General features: G+C 44.6%; 1 protein-coding gene across 1 annotated transcript in view; it reads left to right on the top strand.

The window, feature by feature from the left end:
- The window catches only part of ZDHHC9 (zinc finger DHHC-type palmitoyltransferase 9), a 37,097-nt gene that overhangs the window by 5,396 nt on the left and 10,916 nt on the right, over positions 1 to 20,785 (top strand). Inside the window, exon 3 of the mRNA XM_031945242.1 lies at positions 19,336 to 19,496. Within this exon, the coding sequence (XP_031801102.1) occupies positions 19,336 to 19,496 (161 nt within the window). The remainder of the gene's footprint in view (positions 1 to 19,335; positions 19,497 to 20,785) is intronic.

The following is a 20,785-nucleotide window of genomic DNA, read 5'->3' as shown; positions in this document are numbered from 1 at the left end:
AGCTTCCATAGTCGTTTATAAAACTCTTTCTTCACAACAGTCCTGAGAAGTAGGCAGAATAGAACTTCTCATTTTGGGTAATTTTGGGTATTGGAAAAACAGTCTGAGGAGGGAAATATCGGATCTCCGTTGACATCTTTACTCTCTTACTAGCTGTGTGATTTTGGACTTTGGGCAAGGTAATTCTAAGTCTCAGTTCCCTCCCATATAGAATTCAGAGACGGTGATCTGAGATCCCTCCCAGCTCTATAAACTCGTCTCCGGGCACAGTGGTAAGGAACAGAACCAGGACTTGAATCCAAGATTTCTCACTCCGACTCCTTGTGAACCTCTTTCTGTGGTACCGTTTAATCCCCAATCTTTCATTTTCTGTGTTCTCTATAGAGTTCCTCTCCTTCCCCTGCCCCTTCAGATTCTGGTGGCGATGGGGTTTAGAGAACAGACTCTGTTGCTTCCTTAGCATGATAGAATTCTAGAACCGGACTGTGATAGCCTGGTTTTTCCACCTTCAGGGAGGTGAACATGTTTAAACTATATCAGATAATTGCCAGTTCTTATCTTCAGATTGTCTGGAAACAGGGACTCGGCATTCTGTGGGATATTCCATTTTTACCTCTTGGTTTTATGGAGTTTAACAATAGTCCTCTGTCTTTGGTGGCTGTTGAAGGGTGACTGTAAATGGCTTGAGTGACACTATCCTAGCTGTGTGTCAGTCCAAATGGACAAGACCACCCCGCGTGGCTCCTTGGCTTTACCGTTCACTGCCATGAAAAGGGGCAGCTTCCAAAGCGGTTCTGGAGTTCTCTGAGAACAGATCCTGAAGTTTCTGATGGACAGCTTGGATATGTCCTCTGTTCTTTCTGCCTCGAGAACTTCCAGGGTGTGTGCAAGAAAGTCTCCCCAACGGTCTTTTAAATTTAGAGGTGAAAAGCTTAGTAATGTTAAAAGAAGGGCATTTCCAAGTCTATTTGGGGGATGAACTGCTTGTGAATGTGTATATGTGTATACAATTCTAGTTTTGAATCCATAAGAACCTTTTCTTGTTGCTCTCTGCCCAGATTAGACTTTGGTGTTAATGTGCTATCAAGAACACGTGACCCCAGCCCAGATCTCAAAATCTGAGTTGGAAGGGACTTTACTATCCTAATCTATGTCTGAAAAAGAATCTCCCCATGATATCTTTAATAAGTAATTCAGCCTTCATTGAAAGACCCCAATAAGAGGGAATATATACTACTTCAGCCCTGTCCTTTTTCTCTTTGGGGGTGTGTGTGGGAGGTGGAGGTGGGGCAATCAGTGTTAAGTGACTTGCCCAGGGTCACACAGCTAGTAAGTGTCAAGTGTCTGAAGCTGTATTTGAACTCAGATTCTCCAGGGTAGTGCTCTGTCCATTGGGCTGCCTCAATATCCCACCCTGTCATTTTTCAATAGCACTGATCGATCAGTAGGGAGTTTTTCTCTATGTGGATAAGAAATTTGCCCTTTGCAACATCTTCTCGTTGCTTTTACTTCTGTGTTTTGAATAGAACAAGGCTAACTAACCCCTTTCAGGGTTCAGGTCAACTGGTTGCCTGTGAGCTGTCCAGCTCCTGAGTCATCATACTTGGGTACATTCAACCTTGAGCTGGCCTTGAAGATTGTCTGGTGAGCTCCCTTCTTTTGGAAATGGGCCCATAGAGGGAAAGGGAGTCTCCCTTCAAGGTCATCTAATGAGTCAGGACACAAAAAACCCGAGTTTTGAACTCGGGTCTTCTAACTCCAAATTCAATGTTCTTCTTACTCCCTAATTCCCTTCTCTTAGGAGATCATGGGATGTTAGATCATGAAATGTTAGAGGACTTGGCCAAGATCACGCTGCTGGCATAACTGAGAATAGAACCCAAATCTGATGCCAGTTTCTACTACATGAATATCTAGTCCTTGGGAAAAGAACTGTCATCTTGTTGACTTTGAGATTAGACTGTGGGGGAAAAAAAACCAAAAAAATTAAAAAATTGGGAACCTGAAGACTCCACAAATTTATTAAGAGGCATTAGAGGCGCGAATTGTCCTCCCTCAAACTGAAGCATTTGGCTGCTGTCAAGCATGGCTTTGCCCATGTGGTGGCAGAACCACACAGCAGCTGACATTGGGCTGGATGAAGCACCCTGACCGGCAATATCATGGGAGGACCTTTGAGCGCCACTAAGCATGGCGCTTGGGAACTTGGTGAGCTGTAGTCTTAGAAAGCTCTCGGTGATCATCTCAGTGTTGACTTGTGCCTCACTGAGGTAGAGTGAGACACTCCCTTTTTCCAAATCATGGTCCAGCTCCCATCCCTTCAGGAGCTCATCCTCTCTGTGTGAGAACACCTTCCTCTGAGCTTATTTAACTTACATTGCTGAGGCTTGTTTTGTCAAGGCCATCTTTTAAAGTGAAGGGGATATGTCTACTGGCATTGGTAGTCTCCTACCAAGGAAATCTGGGTCTCTTGAAGCATTTCTTTTCTTCTTTTTCCTCTTCCTCCTTCATTTCAACCCCTTCCCCCGCACTGAGAAGGCAAGTAATATATCAATTATCCATATGAAATCATGCAGAACATTTTCACATTAGTTATATTACAAATACAAAAAGAAAGTGAGAAAATTAGATTTCAATTTGCAATCACAGTTTATCAGTTCTCTTTCTCGAAGTGGGTAGCATTTTTTCATCACAGCCTTTGGAATTGTCTTTGGTCGGGATACTAATGAGAATAGCCAAATCATTCACAGTTAATCATCATTGCCACATTGCCGTTCTTGTGTACAATGATCTTCGGCTTCTCCTCCATTCACTTTGTATCAGTTCATATGGGTCTTGGCATGTTTTTTTTTTTTCAGAACCCCCCCTACTTATTTCTTTTATCACAATAGTCTTCCATCACAATCACGGCAACTTGTTCAGCCATTCCTCAGTCAATGACCATCTCTTGGATTTCCAATTTTTTGCCACCACAAAAAGAGCAGCTGTAAATATTTTTCCTTTTCCTTGGATCTAGTACAGACCTAATAGTGATATTGCTGGGTCAAAAAGCAGGTGCAGTTTTAGAGCCCTTTGGGTATAGTTCCAAATTATTCTACAAATGGTTAGACCAGTTCACTGCTCCACCAACAGGTCATTAGTGTCCCTCTTTTTCCCTCATCGCCTTAAGCATTTATCATTTCTGATAGGTGTGAGGTGAGTTTAAATTTTCCTTTCTCTAGGCAATAGTGATTTAGAGCTGTGATTTTTCCTGCCCTCCCCCTCCCCCCTTGAAAACAGCTTGTTTAGATCTTTTGTAAATTTGATTCAGTTTTATATTCAGTATATATTTTAGAAATGAGGCCTTCATCAGAGAAACTTCGCTGTAAAAAAGTTTTGATATTATTTCATTGTTTATGGTACCTTTTTAGTATAATGCAGTTTTTCTGGTTATCCCTTTTAATTAGTTTTCTTTTTACTTTTGCTTTGTTTGAGATGATTAATGCTACCCTTGCTTTTTTTGAAACTTTAGCTAAATCCAGCTCTTCATTTTAACACTGTGTGTCCTTCGGTTTCAAGTTTGTCTCTTATAAACAACATATTGCTGGATTTTTGTTTCTAATCCATTTTGCTATCTGCTTCTTTTATGAGTGAGCTCATCTCATTCACGTTGACAGTTATGATTATTAATTGTATTTTTCCATATCCCATTTTCTTCTGTTTCTTCTTTCTCAAAAGATTTTATACTTTCCATCCTCAAAAGTCTATTTTTCTTCTATCCACCTTAATCTGTCCTTCCTTTTATCATTTCCCTACCCCCTTGTCTTTTTTCTTATCCTTTCCCTTTCTATTTTCCAACTGGGTAATTATATTTCTATACACAACTGAGTGTGTGTGTGTGTGTGTGTGTGTGTGTTCTTCCTCTTTGAACCAGTTCTTTTGAGCATGAGGTTTAAGCATTGCTTGACACCCTCATTTCTCTCCATTGTAAAAGTTCTTCCTTACACACCTCTTTTATATGAGAACCTCTTTTATATGAGAAAAATTTCTCCTTTTTACCTCTTCCCCTTTTCCACCCCTTCATTTTTTGGCCACCATTCCAACATAATCAACTCACATCCATATTCTCTATGTAGACTTTTTCTAACTATCCTAATAGTGATATAAAGTTCTTTGGAGTTACATGTATCATCTTCTCATAGGAATGGAAACATCTTAACTTTCTTGAGACCCTTGTGATTACTCTTTCATGTTTCCTTTCTGTGCTTCTTTTGAGTCTTATATTTGTCCCTTTTTCTCTTCAATTATGGTCTTTTTATCAGGAATGCTTGAAAGTTCTTTATTTCATTAAATATCCATTTCCCCCCTGAAAGATTATATTCAGCTTTGCTAGATAGGTTATTCTTGGTTTGTAATCTTAGCTCCTTTACCTTCTAGGAATATCATATTCCGAGCTTCTTGCTCCTTTTAACATGGAAAAGCTGCTCAATCTTGTGTGATCTGGCTGTGGCGCTCTATAATATTTGAATTGGGTTTTTTTTGGCTGCTAAGAAATATTTTCTCTTTGACGTGGGAGATCTAGAATTTGGCCGTAATATTCTTGGGAGTTTTCATTTTGGGATCTCTTTCTGGAGGTGATTGGTGAATTCTTTCAATTTCTGTTTTACCCTCTGGATCTAAGCTATTGAGGCAGCTTTCCTTAATAATTTAATAGACTATTGAGGCTCTTTTTTTGATCATGACTTTCATTCTTAAATTACCTCCTTGATCTATTTTCCAAGTCTGCTGGTTTTCCAATGAGATATTTTACATTTTCTTGTTATATTTTCATTCTTTTGGCTTTGTTTTATTGTTTCTTGATGTCTCGTAGTGTCATTAGCTTTTACTTGCCCGATTATAATTTTTAAGGAGTTCATTTCTTCAGTGAGCTTTTGTGCTTCTTTGTCTATTTTGTCAATTTTTAAGGAGTTGCTTTATTCAATGAACTTCTGTACTATTATTACCATTAGGTCAATTCTGTTTTTAAGGTGTTTTCTTATTATAGCTTTTTATTTACAAGATATATGCATGGGTAATTTTTCAGCATTGACAGTTGCAAAACCTTTTGTTCCCAATTTTTTCCCCTCCTTACCCCCCCTCCCCAAGATGGCAGGTTGACCAATATGATGTTGAATATGTTAAAGTATAAGTTAAATACAATATATGTATACATGTCCACACAGTTATTTTGCTGTACAAAAAGAATGGGATTTTGAAATAGTGTACAATTAGCCTGTGAAGGAAATCAAAAATGCAGGTGGACAAACATAGAGGGATTGGGAATTCTATGTAGTGGTTCATAGTCATCTCCCAGAGTTCTTTCACTGGGTGTAGCTGGTTCAGTTCATTCCTGCTCGATTGGAACTGATTTGGTTCATCTCGCTGTTGAAGAGGGCCATGTCCATCAGAATTGATCATCATATAGTATTGTTGTTGAAATATATAATGATCTCCTGGTCCTGCTCATTTCACTCAGTATCAGTTCCTGTGAGTCTCTCCAGGCCTTTCTGAAATCATTTAAGGTATTTTCTTCAGTAATTTTTGTGCTTCTTAGCAAGTCAATTTTCTTTTCATAATTTGCTTATATCACTTTCATTTGTTTGCTCAAGTTTTCCTCTATTATTCTTATCCCTCTCTTTTAAGTCTCCTAGGAGTTCTTATTGGGTTTGAAAACTATTTGGTTTCAAAACTTTATTTGTAGCTATTTATCTGTTGTTGTCTTTTTCTGAATTTGTCATGGTCTTCTGCCACTCCAGTAGCTTTTTATGGTCAAATTCTTTTTGCTGTTGTTGTTTGCTCATTTTTCTAGCGTATTTTTTGAGTTTAAACTTTATCCTAAAGCTGGGTTCTGCTCTCTTGGGGGTGGGAGGGACTGTGCTTTCCTGCCACTGCTTTCAGAGCTAGTTCTAAGGGTCTGCAAGTTTTGGGTGGGGCTTCCAAGATGTGATCCTCAGAGAAGTATGGTCACTGCTTTCCTGTTCTGAGCTCTGGAATTTATCCAGGAAGTTCCCTGGTGCCCTGCAGCCATAGGTGATAGTGCTTCCCTTTGCCCCGAAACTACCACCAGTGCCATTAATCTCCTGTGACAGATCCCCAGCATTCCTCTCTGCTCTGCAAGTATGAGCCAGAACTGTGTATGGGAAATAGGATTGTCAGTGCCAGCTGTATCCAGTGCCATCAGAAGGTCCCCTGTGATCTCCTTCTGATCGTTTGTCTGACCACCTTTACCACCTCTGGGCTGAGAGCTCCTGAAGCTGTTGCTGTGGCCGCTGTTCCCCCTGCGTGTGTGGGCTCTGGACAGGCCTCCATTCCTGTCACAAATAAATTTTCCCTCATTCCTACCTCCTAAAATTTTCTTAGATTGAAAAAATATTTCACCCTGACCTTTTGTTGCCTCCGTTACTCCAAAATTTGACTTCAGAGATTATATTCAAGCTGTTTGGAAGGGAATGTTCAGCTGGGTTGCCTCTAATCTGTCATCTTGGCTCCACCCCCTCATCTATTCATTTAGGCAGTGGGGAGATAGCTGGCCTTTGGAATCTATCTGGAAATATTGTTAGTGAAGGGATAATCATGGGGCTAGCAGGCAGCTGGCACCCCCATGGGCACTGCTAGCTGGCACCCCCATGGGCACTGCTAGCTGGCACCCCCATGGGCACTGCTAGTTCTCCCCGGTAGGATTGGTTTGATGAGGATGACTTGGAGTAGTCAAGCAGTAATTCATTATTCCTCTGATTAACCCTGACTAACAGTGGTAGTCCATCATGACAGATGGACACATGCTTATTCGACCAAGCTCAGGTTGCCGAGTCCGAGGAGACACAACTGAGCTCTGATAATATTTCAAGGAGTTGTGCTTCCTCTGTATGAGAATTCCGTCACGTACCTCCGATCAGAACCCTTCTCTCTCTGAGTAAATGATCTTCGGAATTTGTTGGGGCCCAAACTGTCCATCAGTCCAGTCCTCTGGGAATGACTCTCTCTCTCTCTCTCTCTCTGCACCTGGGTAGGCCCGTCTCCAGGCAGCAGACACAGCCAGCCTATCCTTTGTCAGTGTAGACTCTGAGCTTGTTTTTTTTAAAGTACCATCTTGAAGAGCTCACAGTGAAGGAGCAGGGTGGTAGGGGGGAGAATACATCAGTGGAGGGGACCTTGAAATAGCTGAACTAAGAAGAAGAGAAACCTGAGGTCTCCGAAGGCCACTTGTTCTCAACGAATGCAAGTGGTGACGTGGAAGAGGACTGAATGGTTTTAGTAGTGATAAAAATAAGTTACTCCAAGATCTCAAAACTTGTGGTCTGTTCAAATTTAGGCTTTAGCCGGTCTAAGATTGTGTAATAGAGATATACTAAGGGACAACCTGAAGCCTTACACACATTAGGACCAACTGTCCTCCCCCCAATAGTTAATAGTTACCTGTTAATAGGACTGTCATCTGGATTTTTAAACTATTTTTAGCTTGTACTACCTGAGGGGCACATCAACTCCTAATTCCTATAGGCCCTGCCTTGTGTAAAATGCATTTTCCATAATGTGGAGACAGTTTCTAACAAGATGAGTAAGATGTTGTTTCTAGTCTCCAAAATAAGAAGGAGCTTTCTAACAGTTAAGCTGTACAACAGCTGAGTGGGCTGCCTGAGGAAGGTCTGTGTTCCACCTCCTTCCCGGGAAATACCTCCAGTGTCTAGCTTTTTTACCTTGCTTATAGTAGAAACTTAATAGATTTCAGGGATGCTAAAACATCTCCATGATGAGCAAAGCTTCTTAAATTGTGGGTTGTGAACCCCCTCTGGGGGTCTTGTAGCTGAACATGGGGGGCTTGAAATGATGATTTATTTGGTCATATTAAATGGTCTATTTGTAGATCTATTTTATATATCCATATACCTGGGGTATCAAGTATACATTTCTCTGGTGACAAGGGTTCTCAAGTGGAAAAAGTTGAAGGTCTGCTTTAGAGGAAGACCTTCCTCAATTGGATGGTGCCTTCTAAGGTTCTTTCTGACTCTTCTAAGTGCAGAGAGACTCGATTTTTGTGTAAGCCGGTCACAATGAAGAGAAACGCTGCGCTCCCCACCCCGTCCCTTCCCATCCTGCTAAGATGTTTAATCAGTGCACAGTAGTAGTGGCTGCTTGCATTTCTCACGTGAGGTACTGGGATGATAGTCTAGGGATTTCAAAGATACGACATTCCTAACCGAGAGTGAAGGGAGCCTCTCGTGCCTTTCTGTCCTTGGCAGGGGCCCAGTCAAAGCATTTGGGGCAGAGGGCTGCTTGACTTAGTCAATAGAGAGTTCCTGGAATCTAGAACGTGGCTTGAGGCTACAGTGTGGATCGCCAAGTATGAACTCAGCTTTTTGGTGGATCCAGATGTGCAGGAAGTGACTTAAAAACCTCCATATGCACTGTATTTGTTGGGCCTTATGAAACACTGGTCAGCAAGTATTGAAACGGTCTGAAATAGTATCGAACCAACTGCCGGATTCTGCAATTTAGACAGAAATAGAGGACTATGGATATTAACAGTCAAAAGGACTGATACCGACTGTATGAAAAAGCTCTTTGAAACTTCCGTTTTTTCCTCCCCATAGTTTTATTTCCAGGGATTTTCTTTTTAAAGCCATACTTTAGTTTGGGCGGGAACAATATATATAAATGGAAAAAATAAAGGTCATAGAAGGGAGAGGTAATGGTGGGTCAGAGAATACAGAATCTCAGAGCTGCTAACTGAACAGTAATCCCTTCTACATCACCGAGGAGTGGATGACCAACCTCCATTTAAAGATCTGTCAGGGAAGGGAGACTTTGTGCTGTACTGAGGTGGCCTTTGGAGAGGAAGATTGCTGCCCATATAAATCTAGCAAAGCTGGGGGGGGGGAGAGAATTCATTCTTTGGGGTTCCTCAGTGCTTCGTTTCTTCCTCCTCAGTCTCTGATGACTTGGCAGTGCGGAGGACGGGTCAGTCCCAGATTTCCCGGAGGGCCACCAGCACAGTAGGAAGGAATACTGGGCCTCGGGATTAGGAGGGCTGTTTTGCTCCAAGCTAGTACTAGCTCCTGCACTAATCTGGGACTGAATTTTCTCATCTGTGAAAGGGACCTAATAGTACTTGTAGTGCTGACCTCAAACAGGTGTTCTGAGGAAAGTACTTAGTGTTTAAACCTTCAGGGGCCACTGAAATGAGAGATAATGCTTTTAGTAATACAGCTGGAGGGCACCAGCTGATTCCCAGTGTTGGCAAGCCATGGAGGATTTATAAAAACAGCACACTGAGGCAGGCCTTTTAATGCAAAACAGAAAAAGATTGACTTCAGGCAGAAGGGGCTGCAGAACACGGGGAGTGCAGTGACATCTAACAGCACGTGTCGGCTGGGGACGCAAAGCCGCCGGGGGACGGGGTCGCTGTCTGTGTGATCATAACGGGGTTCGAGTGAGGAACTGAACTTGCTAGGATGGGGAGTGCCTTTGGCCTGCCTCGCCTGTGTGCCTGGGATTTTCTCCCCACCTTGTCCCTGGAGGATTTTTCACTTCCTTTTAAGGCTCAGTCTAGGTGCTACCTCCTTCTTACAGAAAACTATTCCTGATCCCCCTGGTTTGGGGTGCTTTTCTCCTTTCTGCTGAGAGACAGCTTGGCCTAGTCAGTCAGTCAGTCAACAGGCATCTATTAAGTAAGCACCTACTGTGTGTCATTCACTCTGGGGAATATAAAGAAAGGAAAAGATAATCCCTGCTCTCACAGTTTACTGGGAGGAGGTGGGGGAGATAACATGCAGATAACCATGTACAAGCAAGAAATAAACAGAATAATTGGAGATAATCAACAGAGGGAAGGCACTCCCATTCAAAGATTTGTAGCAGAAGGAGGGATTTTAGCTAGGACCTGCTACCTTGGTGGAAGGAAGTGGAGATGAGGAGGGAGAGTGGTTTAGGCAGGGACAGGTGGTGAAAAATACATAAAGAGATGGAATGACTTGTCAGAGGACCAGGCAGGGGGCCAGCTTTGTGGATCCCAGAGTACTTGTGGGGGAGAGTAAAGTATAAGAAAACCGGAAAGGTAGGAGGGGGAAGGTAGGAAGGCTTGGGTTACCAAATCCAGCATTCTGTGTGGTTATAGGGAGCCATTGGGGGACACGATCAGATCTGTTGGAGCAAGATGGCCGATAGCTGAGCGGAGATTGCGTTGGGCTGGACCCACTTGAGGCAGAGACCAACTAGCAGGTTGTCGGAACAGTTCGAGCCTGAGGTGATGAGGGTCTGTACCAGGCTGGGAGCAGAGAGGGAAACGGGGCGCATGAGTGAGATATTACACAGGTAGAATCTACAGACATGGCTGGGTCCAGATTGGGTCTGGGGGCAAGGATTGTTCCTGCATCGTGAGCCCCACTGCTTAGGAGGATGGGAGTACTATTGACAGTAATGGGGAAGTTAGGAAGCGGGGAGAGTTTGAGGGGAAATATGGCGAGGTAAGTTTTGGACATGTTGGACATGGACATGTTTGGACATGTTGAGTTAAGATGTGTATAAGGCTAGCTAGTCTGAGATGTACAGAAGGCAGATCTGGAGGTTAGAGAAGTTAGAGCCGATTAATTAATGAAGAGAATCTAAAAAATAGAGATGCTCAATTGAATCCATGGGAGCAGAAACACTACCGAGGGAGAGGAAGACCCAGGATAGAGTCCTGGGAAATACCATCAAGGCTGTTGGACATGACCTGAATGAAGAGCCAGCAACAAAGACTTAAAGGAGGAGAGGTCAGCCAGGTATAAGAGCAGTGTCATGTGATTGACAGCGGCAGGGCTGCAGAGAGGTCAAGAAGAACGGAAAGGCTTTAAGTTTGGCAATGGAGAGATTACTCTCAACTCAGGAGAGAGATGGCAGGTCTAAGTGGATAGACCCCGAGGTTCTGCTTCTGACCCCTACTGATCATGTGACCCCTCTCGTTCAAGCTCTAGTAGAAATGGAGACCTCTAAAGCATATAGAGAGATACCTGCAGGCCACACATTGACTTAATTTTCAAATGTGACATTGTTTCTGTTTGATTCTATTCTTTTTTTGTTAAATACTTCCCGATTACATTTTAATCTGGTTCCGGAGCACTCATGTCTGACGCTTGTGCTCTGGGCAATTCTCTGAGACCATAAATTGAAAAGAAGGTGCTGACCTGCCCTGGTCCAGGGACTTTTCTTCATCTGGGAGTCGCCTCTCCACAAGGGCTCAGATTTACTGCAAATGCGCTTGCTCCCCAATACCGGACAATCTCCCCTTGAGGCGAGCACTGCCGCCATTTTTTCTTTGTGTTTCTATTGCCCAGCCTAGTGTCTTGCAACTTCAGGACTCGAATATTTGAATGGAGCTGGGGAGTTGCACCCCAGCTCTGCTGCTTTCCAAGCTAGGTGACCTTGAATGGGTCCCTCCCAGGGAGGGCTGGAGTGGCTTCAAACTGCTCACAAGCCCATTGTTAAATGGTCTGGGTGAGCATTCAGTTCCTTGGAAATCAGCTACAATCAGATCAGAGTCATTGTTCTGTTGGTGGGCCAGACTTAAGAAAGTGATCGGAAAATGATAATCCATACTAAGCTTAAAAGGGTGTTCTCAGCAGGGTCCCCTCTTCCCCTCCCACCCACCCAGCCTGTGGTTAAAAATTGACTAGCCTCATTGTCCCTTCCCCTCTGCGCGCCTCAGTTTTCATTTACACAGCTGATAATAATTGAATTACCCAAGAAGTATTGAGAGGAAAAAGGCTTTAAATATACAGAAATGGGAACTATCGTTTTGATTAAATCGAGGCTGACGGATCCAGAATAGATTTTTCAGTTCAGTTTAACAAATGTTAAACACCTACTGTTTGCAGAACAATGTGCAAGGTTGAGAAGTCCATAGTTCAGCTCAAACCCCACTCCCTGCTAGATTATTTAGTCCAAAGCCTACTCCTTGCTACACTTTATTCAAACCCTATTCCCTTGCTACAATTTAGCTCAAATCCTACTTCCTGCTCTTCAACAAGGTTATTCTCTAGTTTGGGGGGGGGGAGGAGGTAAACTAACTTTTACAAAGTATTTTGTGGTTTACAAAGTAATAAAGATGAAGGCCAGCCCATGTAAAATGATACAAATGAAGTGCCCTGTGAAGTCTGAGGGAGAACATCATTTGTTGATGGTGGGTGGAGGGAAGAGCAGGGAAAGTTCCCTGGAGGAAGTGACATTTGATCTGGGTTTTTAAATCTTGGAAGGTTTTCAATAGGGGTGTGTGTGTGTGTATGTGTGTGTGAGATTTGCATGCATTGGGTGGGGGGCTGGGAGGAAAGTCATTCCTGTCATATTGACCGGTATGAACAACATTTTTTTTTTTTATTTTAGTTTTTTATTTCCGAAACGTCATATGCAAGGATGACTTTTCAACACTAACCCACTAACCCTTGCAGAGCCTTGTGTTCCAATTTTCCCTCCCTTCCTCCCACCCCTCCTCTAGATGGCAAATAATCCAATATATGTTAAACATGGTAAAATAGATGTTAAATCTTTTGTTTTATTATAGCTTTTTATTTACAAGACATAGGCATGGGTAATTTTTTAGCATTGACCCTTGAAAAACTTTCCATTCTAACTCCCTCTCCCCTAGATGGCAGGTAGCCCAATACATGTTAAATATGTTAAAGTATATGTTGAATGCAATAATATGCATGTATATTTATATATTTCTCTTGCTGAAAGAAAAATCAGATCAAAAGGGGAAAAATGAGAAGGAAAACAAAAAGCAAACGTAAAACAACAAAAAGATGAAAATATGCTGTGCTCCACGCTCAGTTCCCACAGTCCTGTCTCTGGGTGCAGATGGCTCTCTTCATCACAAGGCCATTGGAACTGGTCTGAATCATCTGCGAGCAAAAGTTTGAAGGGGCTATGAGTAATCTAGTAATAATCTAGTTGGAGTGCCCAGAAGGAAAGAGTCTGAGCTCTGAAGGATAACAAATGGTGGAGGGCTTTGAATGCCAAACACCTGCTCAGACACTGCCGTGGCATGAACTTGAGCTGGTGTGACCAGCTCTCTGGACAAGCTGTAAACCAGGCTTTTCAGGAAGGGTTAGCTTGGAGTTTAGTGTAATCCAACTACCTTTTTGCAGAGTTGGAAATTTAATATCAGAGCAGGAAAATGACTGTTCAGGTGACACAGAACCAGGTACTAGAGCTGAGATTTGAATTTTGACCTTCTGGTTTCAGGTTCAGTGCTTTTTCCTTTGTGTGGCCATTGTTTTTTTGGTTTTGATTTTTTTTAAACAGAGGCCTTAGGCCCTTCAGGAGGTCATGACCAGTTCCTTTGACCAGCTGTCAGGAATGTGGTTGTCTGGATTCCCGTTCAAGTGTGGACAAGACTAAATGGCTTCCAGGGTTCCCTTCTAGCTCGGGGGTTCTGTGATTCTCTGACAGAAGGGCTCCATCCGAAGTAGGGCTCAAGAGCCTTAGGAGGGGCCACATCTGTGTTTCTCAACCACACCCAATCATTGGCAAAACAACTGCCCGGCCAGCGGCCTCATCCCCCAAGACAATGGGCCTGTTGTGTGGCTGTTGCTACACGGAATGGATTGTTTTAGCAGGTGCAGGCGATGGCTTGAGCTGAAAGTAGGGTGAACCTCACTCACGTTCTTGCTGCCTCAGCACAAGCCAGAGCCAAGCTAGCTTTTTGTCTGGTCTGTGGGCAGGTGTTGGAATTGGATTTATTGGAATTCTGGTCCTCGTAGGCATAGGGGTAGCATCTGTTTCAGTTTTGTTCCTTTGTTGGCCTGTTGTGCTTTCTCTTTTCCTTTTTAATTGAAGTATAGGCTCCCTCCAGTGGCTAATCACATAGCTCTTATCCCAAGGGCCACTCTTCGGAGAAGACCTTGAGTTCAGAGGTACCCTAACAAGGCTGGGCATTTCTTGGGTGTTGCCCTTCTTGCTTACATCTGTAGCCCTTCTGACCTTTCCAAAGCAGAAGGAAATTATGGCAATATATTTTTAGGTACATATTATTTGGTTCAGTCACGGGCCAGAAGATGGTTTGTTTATTGGGTAGAATCTGTACCGAAGAACCGTGGCTGGAAGGGAAACCTGCCCAAGGTGGGGGCATGAGGGCAGACTGGGAGGGCAGGGCAGAATCAAGATCTGGCACTCAGAGGATGAAGCTTGGGGGAAGGGGACCCTGCCAATCTTACCTGCCCGGTGTCTTCTTGGGACTCCAGTTTCCCCCCATTGCTCTATCTCCTCCTCTTCCCTTTTCCTATTGCCTTTAGTGTCGTATCGTTAAAAAAAAAATACAGCGCAGGAGTCGGATCTGAATTTGAATCTTGATTTAGCCTTTGACTTGTGTGACTCTGAGCAAATTACCCTCCCTGAGCCCGAGCTTCCTTGTCTCTAAAATGAGGGCATTGAACTAATTGACGTTGAAGGGATCTTCCCAGCTCCTGGGCTTCGGTGACTAGGGTAGCACTCTGGCTTTTTTTAATTGATAAATTTTGTTTCAACACTGCTAAATATACTTTTGCAAAACAATCGCAAAACATGAGAGGGTTTTAAAACGATGGCTTTTGTCATTGAGCATTTGTAGAAAGGAAGGAAAGCTCTGAGCTTTTAAGCAGCTATTACCAGTGTTGAATTAGTGTCATTATTCTGGGGTTTGTCTTTTCACATCGTCTCCATTGATAGGGTTGTAGTCACCGTATGTGCTTTTGCCTTTGCTTTCCTTCCCACTCCGCACGTCTTCATAGTCCTCATTCCTCGGGTCCCAGGAATGCTTGCGCCACACCCCTGCATCACTTTGTTCAGCCACTTACTCATCGATCGACACATAGTTGGTTTCCAGTTTTTTCTCTGACGAATGGTGTTGCTATGGATGTTTTTTCTATGGTGGCCTTTTGTTACCGACCTCCTTGCGGCGCACGTCCAATAGTGGGTTAAAGGACGTGTACGATTTGATCTGTTCATTTATAACTTTTCTCCCGCATTTCCAAACTGTTGTCTCAAACAGTTGGGCTAATTAACAGCTTGATCAGAGGTAAATTAGCATATCTGTCTTCCCCAAATCCCTGCAACACTGCTAATTTGATGGGTGTGATGTGATACCTCAGTGTTGTTTTAATGTGCATTTCTCCATTAGTGATCTTGAACAGTTTTGCAGATAGCTGTTGATCATTTTTCTTTTGATAGATGATGAGGCTTCTTTGGGGATGGTGGTGGGTGGCGAAGCTCATTTGTGAAACTGGTTAACACGTTTCCTCATTCCCTTGAGTATCTGATAATCAAGAGGTGGTCACAGAAGAAAAATCGGCTTCTATTTGTCTGCCCTTGTGGCAGGTAGCACCAGTGAAGGGAAAAGGAGCTAATCTTCAGCTCGGTTACAGTAACGCATCTGGAGAACTAGACATTTGGAAAGCATTTTAGATACAATCTCACAATAGGCCTGTGAAGACCAGGCGAGTGCCGCTATTCCTGTTTTACAGATTGGTAAACTAAGACTCAAAGGGAGTGGTCGTGGGAGGGGAGGTCAGAGCTGGAACTTTCCCATCTCCTTGGAGTCTTACGGCTGCTTTATGAGGGTTGCCAAGGATTGTTTTTACAGGGACCAAGAGTCGGCAGAGGTTGAAGGAAAATCGTTGTAAACCCTCCATTTATTATTTGGTTTGGTTTTTGAGGCATTTGGGGTTAAGTGACTTGCCCAGGCTAGTAAGTCTGAGACTGGGTTTGAACTCAGATCCTCCTGACTCCAGACCCAGTACTGTGTATGCCACCTGGCTGCCTTCTTGGATTTACTTCTGGTTATATTTTTTTGGACTCATCTTTCAAGAGAAGGAAATAAAGTGGCCTGAAACCAACCTCTTTAAGAATGGAAAGAGCTCCAGATGTGAAGCAAAAGACTATTGTCGTTACCAATAGGGGAGATCTTGGAAGACTTCTCAGAGAAGGCGGCATTTGAGTCGGGCTTTTTAAGGGATCGGTGACAAATGATGAAGAAGGGGGGGAAAGATGTTGCAAGTACAGGAAACAGCCGAGCAGAGATTGAGAAAGGAGAGCATCTTGTGTGTTGGAGGCTGGGCGGAGGCTGCTTTGGCTCGAAGCATAGAGCGTGTGGCCCAGAGTAATATGAGCTGAGGTGGAAAGGGCCCTAACTCCAGGCAGGGGGAGGAGTTGCTCCACAGACAATAGGAATCACTGAATATTTTTTTATCGAAGTTTATTTTCAAAACATAGGCAAGGATCATTTTTTCAACCTTGACCCTTGAAAACTTCGTGTTCCATTTTTTTCCCCTTCCCCCCACCCTCTCCCCTAGATGGCATGTAATGCAATTTTTTAAAAACAGACCCATAAGCTGCCCATGTGCCCGCTTCGGCTTTTTTAGGTAGCATAACTCAATCTTTTGTTGACGACTCCGGGTCAGCGTTCTGAGCATCAACAATTATCATACTTGGCTCGATCACAATGTTGCCCTGGGAGGCTCTTGAGGTATGTAGGGCTCCACTTGCCCCCCGGACTGCATCGTCTCGGCCTGCTGGGCTATAACTGGCATTTCCCTCTGCTTTGTCAGGGCAATCTCTGTCCCCCGATGTTACTACTTTAGAGAAAATGCCTCCCCCACCCCCCGCCATTGAACCTTCCCTTGTAACAAAGAAAAGCAGTTCAAACAAATCCACCCAACCATGTCTGACAGCATATGCACATAACAACCAAGTCTGACGGTGTGTGCATGGCTCTGCATCCAGAGTCCTCTGCCTCCCTCCCGGGAGGAGGGACGCTTCTTTCATTATATCTCGGAGGGGGGATTCTCCTACATGTCCCACTTAAACTGGATGGCCTCCCAGTACCCGGATTCTCCAGTGGCGGTGTGAGCCGGGAGGAAGGGACAGATGACAGAGGCTGCAGAGGTACAATGGACAGCGCGTGGCTGTTTTGGATGATGGCGAGGGAAGGGCTAAAGCTAAACTGCCTAGTAATCTGCGCAGGCTGACCGTTGCTGATAGGCCCTGTGGGGGGGGGGGTAGGGGGTGACTCGAGGGCATAGAGCGGGGGCCATGGCTCGTATCAGAGTGGGAGAGGTACCGAAATCAAGAGAGGAGCGTGATGAGGAGCCGGGGATTCAGCTCCAGACTCTTTTTGTTGTGGATGGCCTACAGGATGCATTTGGCTGCCGTGAGGATTATGGAGAAATTAGCCTGTTTCCCCTATCTTGAGGATTATTCTCCGTAAGCCTTTCATCCTGATTCTTGCCTTTTCTGCTTTTCTTTTTCCTCTCTACATTTTTTGCATTAAGAACTATAGAATGATGGCTTTGTACCTGAAGGGATCTCGGAAGTCCTCATTTTACAGATAAGAAAACTGGGACTCGGAGAAAGCGATCTGCCCAGAATCATCCCCCATGTAGTAACTGGCCGAGATGGGATCTAAAAACCAGGCCTTGGGACTCTGAATCCAAGAGAGTCTCTGTTTTCATGTCACTGCTTTTCAGTCAACATTTTTTTATTTTATAGACAAGTGTATAAAGATGGTATTTTTTAAATATATCACCTTGTAAAGACTTTCCCTACTCCCCTTTGTAATGAGAATTAAAAAAAGAGGAAACAAAGGAAGTGGACAAAACCAACCTTCATGATGATGTTTTTTAAATGTTAAGCAGCTTGTTTGGGTAGCACACAAGGTACTAGAGAACAGAGCTCCAGAACCTCGGTGGAGCCTGGAGAAGCTCAGTGGCATTAGGGATAAGATTAGCGGCAGCACTGAGGCCGTTTTAGAGGAGTTTGCTTAGTGGGGTAGGTCCATCTGCTGCGTGGGATCTGCTGCATTTTCTAGCAGTAGGACCCTGGGCCAGGTATTTGACTGTTCATTCATGCCTTTGTCTGGAAAGCCAAGACAGTCCTGAGAGCACCTAGCTCCTGGCAGGGCTGGTGGGGGCGGAGTTGGGAGAGCTTCTGGGAAATCCAGTGCTCTTGTTAGGAACTGAAGCCAAGTCTTTAGAGTGCTGGTCTCCGAATCAGCAGGGTTAGGGGTCAGTTTCTATCTCAGACCCATCTGGGGAAGTCACTTTAACTCTGTGCCCTGAAACATCCCTCCATGAAATCCCAGGACTGGCCCAAGGTAATGATAACAATGGTGATGATGGTGATGATGATGATGTAGAAGGAAGTCTTTGCCCTTGAGCTTGAACTGTAGTTAGGGAGACAGGGCTAAATTCAATGAATCAACTTGCTCAAAGTCCCCTAAGTAGCAGAACTGAAATTTGAATTCAGAGCATCTTTCTCTTCTCCCACTATTTTTATTACTATCAGTTGCTTTAGAAACTTCTGGCTCCTTGTACTAAACTGACTCTTTGTGTGTGTGTGTGTGTGTGTGTGTGTGTGTGTGTGTGTGTATGTATGTTGTGTTTTCTTCAGCTCTGGCCTCCTCTTCCATTAGACTAGTTTCCATTGATTTGTGTTTGTGACCAACCATCAATTTCCCGCTAGCTGGGGCTAATTCCAGGGGAGAAGAGGCCTGGCTAAAGCGAAAGCGATGGGTAGCCCCAAATGTTTTTATTGGCTTTGAAATTCCTGAGTTAGCTCTGATTCTGACACTCCCATACGCTGGCTCATCCCTAGCACTGACCTCCACCCAGTTCAACTTCAGTGTTGTACTACCGGGGCCCAGCCCACCCAGGGAAACCGTGGGGTATTGAGTGGAAAGAATAGCGGATGGGAGGTTCCCAAGTTCAGATGTCTGTACTTCCTTATTGTCTGCGTGGCTTTGGACCAAAATTGCTGCTTTCTCCTCTCTGGACCTCAGTTTTCTCCTCTGTAAAATTGGATCGATAATCCCTGGATGGCCTAGCACCCAGAGCTGTAATCGAGAAAGCAGTCTTGGGAGACCTTTGCCCTGTTCTGGAAGAGGGTGTTGTCATGAGTTGAGGAGGGATGATGTCCCAGGTAAACTGCTCCCAGATAATGTAGTGTTAATTGTGTGGCCAGAGCCTAGCCATCCTTGAGAGTCCATGAAATGAATGCTTATGTGGGGTTAGAAACAGTACCCGACTCCCAGATGTTGTGCCCAGTTAAGTGGCCCAAGTGGTTCCATGTCTTTATCTCTTCCCGGTTTCTGAGGTGAAGAGACATGGTCTTCCCACAGCTTTATGGGTAGCTGGCCTCCGGGCCATCTTGAGGCACTTGTGAGAGGCGTCACTTGTGGTATCCCCACTTGCGGTGTCCCCAGTCCGCCACAGCCCCATTCTCTTGGAGCTTCCGGTCCGGCCGGGACATTGGGACCAGGGGAGGCAGATAAGCGAACGGAGGTGAAACGGCTTTGATTTTTTTTTTCTCCAGGTGCCGCTACTTGGCTGTTCAGCTGTCTCCTGCCATCCCCGTCTTTGCAGCCGTCCTTTTCCTCTTTTCCATGGCTACGCTGCTGCGGACGAGCTTCAGTGACCCCGGTGTGATTCCCCGGGCCCTGCCAGATGAAGCAGCTTTCATTGAAATGGAGATAGGTGAGCTGGGCTGGCCAAGAAGCCCCTGAGGGGGCGTAAGCTGCCAGCAGGACACTTGTCACCGTGCCCTGAATGATTGTGCAAGGATCATAACGGCTAGCATCATCCCTGGCCTTCTCTGTAGTCCATTTTCCTCCCGAGCCATTTCATGCCTATGTACTCATCCCATCTCTGCGCTATTCCCAGAAGGTGGATGTGGGCGGCTGTAGTAAAGCCTCAATCTTCCCCAGATTTGGTGGAACTCGAAATAGGAAAAGAGCATGGGGGTTGGAGCCGGGAGGCTTGGCTTTCCATCAGCATAGCCACTCATTAGCTCTAACGGCTTCCTCTTTCTGGGTCTCAGTTTCCTCCTCTGTAAAATGAGATGTAACAACACTAGCACTTCCAGCTTCACGGATGTCCTCTGGGAGGGCACCAAAGGAGACAGTGGATGGCGAGTATTTTGTCCACCCTAAAGCATCGTGTGGGTTGTTCCTGTCCCTGTCATGGCGTGTTCTGCCATTCTACTGGTGATGACAGTCACTCACATCTCAGTGAAAATGCACACTGCACTTTCCAAGAAGCTTTCCTCACATCCGCTGGGCATGGCACCGGGTGCCAGGGTTAATGTTGCCATCTTACAACTGAGGAAGGTTGTGTTATTTGCGGATGCTGGCAGAGCTGATGAGTGGCAAAGCTAGACCCCGAACCACATTGATGGCTCTGAGACCAGAGCTTTTTCCACTGTGCTGTACCATGTCCTACTAACTCTCATTCAACTTAGTGAATCATTTTTATTTTTCAACTCCCTGGCCTCAATCTTGTAGTGACTCTCTAGGATTGTCCTTTTCCATCCATTTTGCAGATGAAAAAACCGAGTAGGGTGGCAACAAGACTTGTTCCCTGGTCATAGTGGAATCTGTATCACAGTGACCTTTGAATTTAAATCCCAAGCTCTTATCTGACTTCACTCTGCTTTCCTTATAAAGTATAAGTACAGACGGTTCTCCCTTTATGGAGGTTTTTATTATGCAAATTTGACCTGTCTGCTGGCTCTTGCCCAGGTACTGGCAGCAGTACCACGCGGCCCCGTGCCAGGGGTCCTGCACTCCAGGTATTATAGTCGCTCCAGCTGGGGGTGGTGGTGGAGAGACCACAGAGCTGCAGCTGGAACAGGGTCGTGAGGAGCCCCACCAGGGAAGAGACAGAACAGGCCATATACTTTATGTATACGTCCTTATGTATAAGTCCTCTTAGGTTTCTCTGAACCCTTCCTTTAAATATAGTCCTCCATCACATTGATGGAACTA

The sequence above is a fragment of the Sarcophilus harrisii genome, chromosome X (genome assembly GCF_902635505.1).
Source record: "Sarcophilus harrisii chromosome X, mSarHar1.11, whole genome shotgun sequence".
Lineage (NCBI taxonomy): Eukaryota > Metazoa > Chordata > Mammalia > Dasyuromorphia > Dasyuridae > Sarcophilus > Sarcophilus harrisii.
The sequence above is the reverse complement of the archived record's forward strand: the minus strand, read 5'-3'. Positions and strand labels throughout refer to the sequence as shown.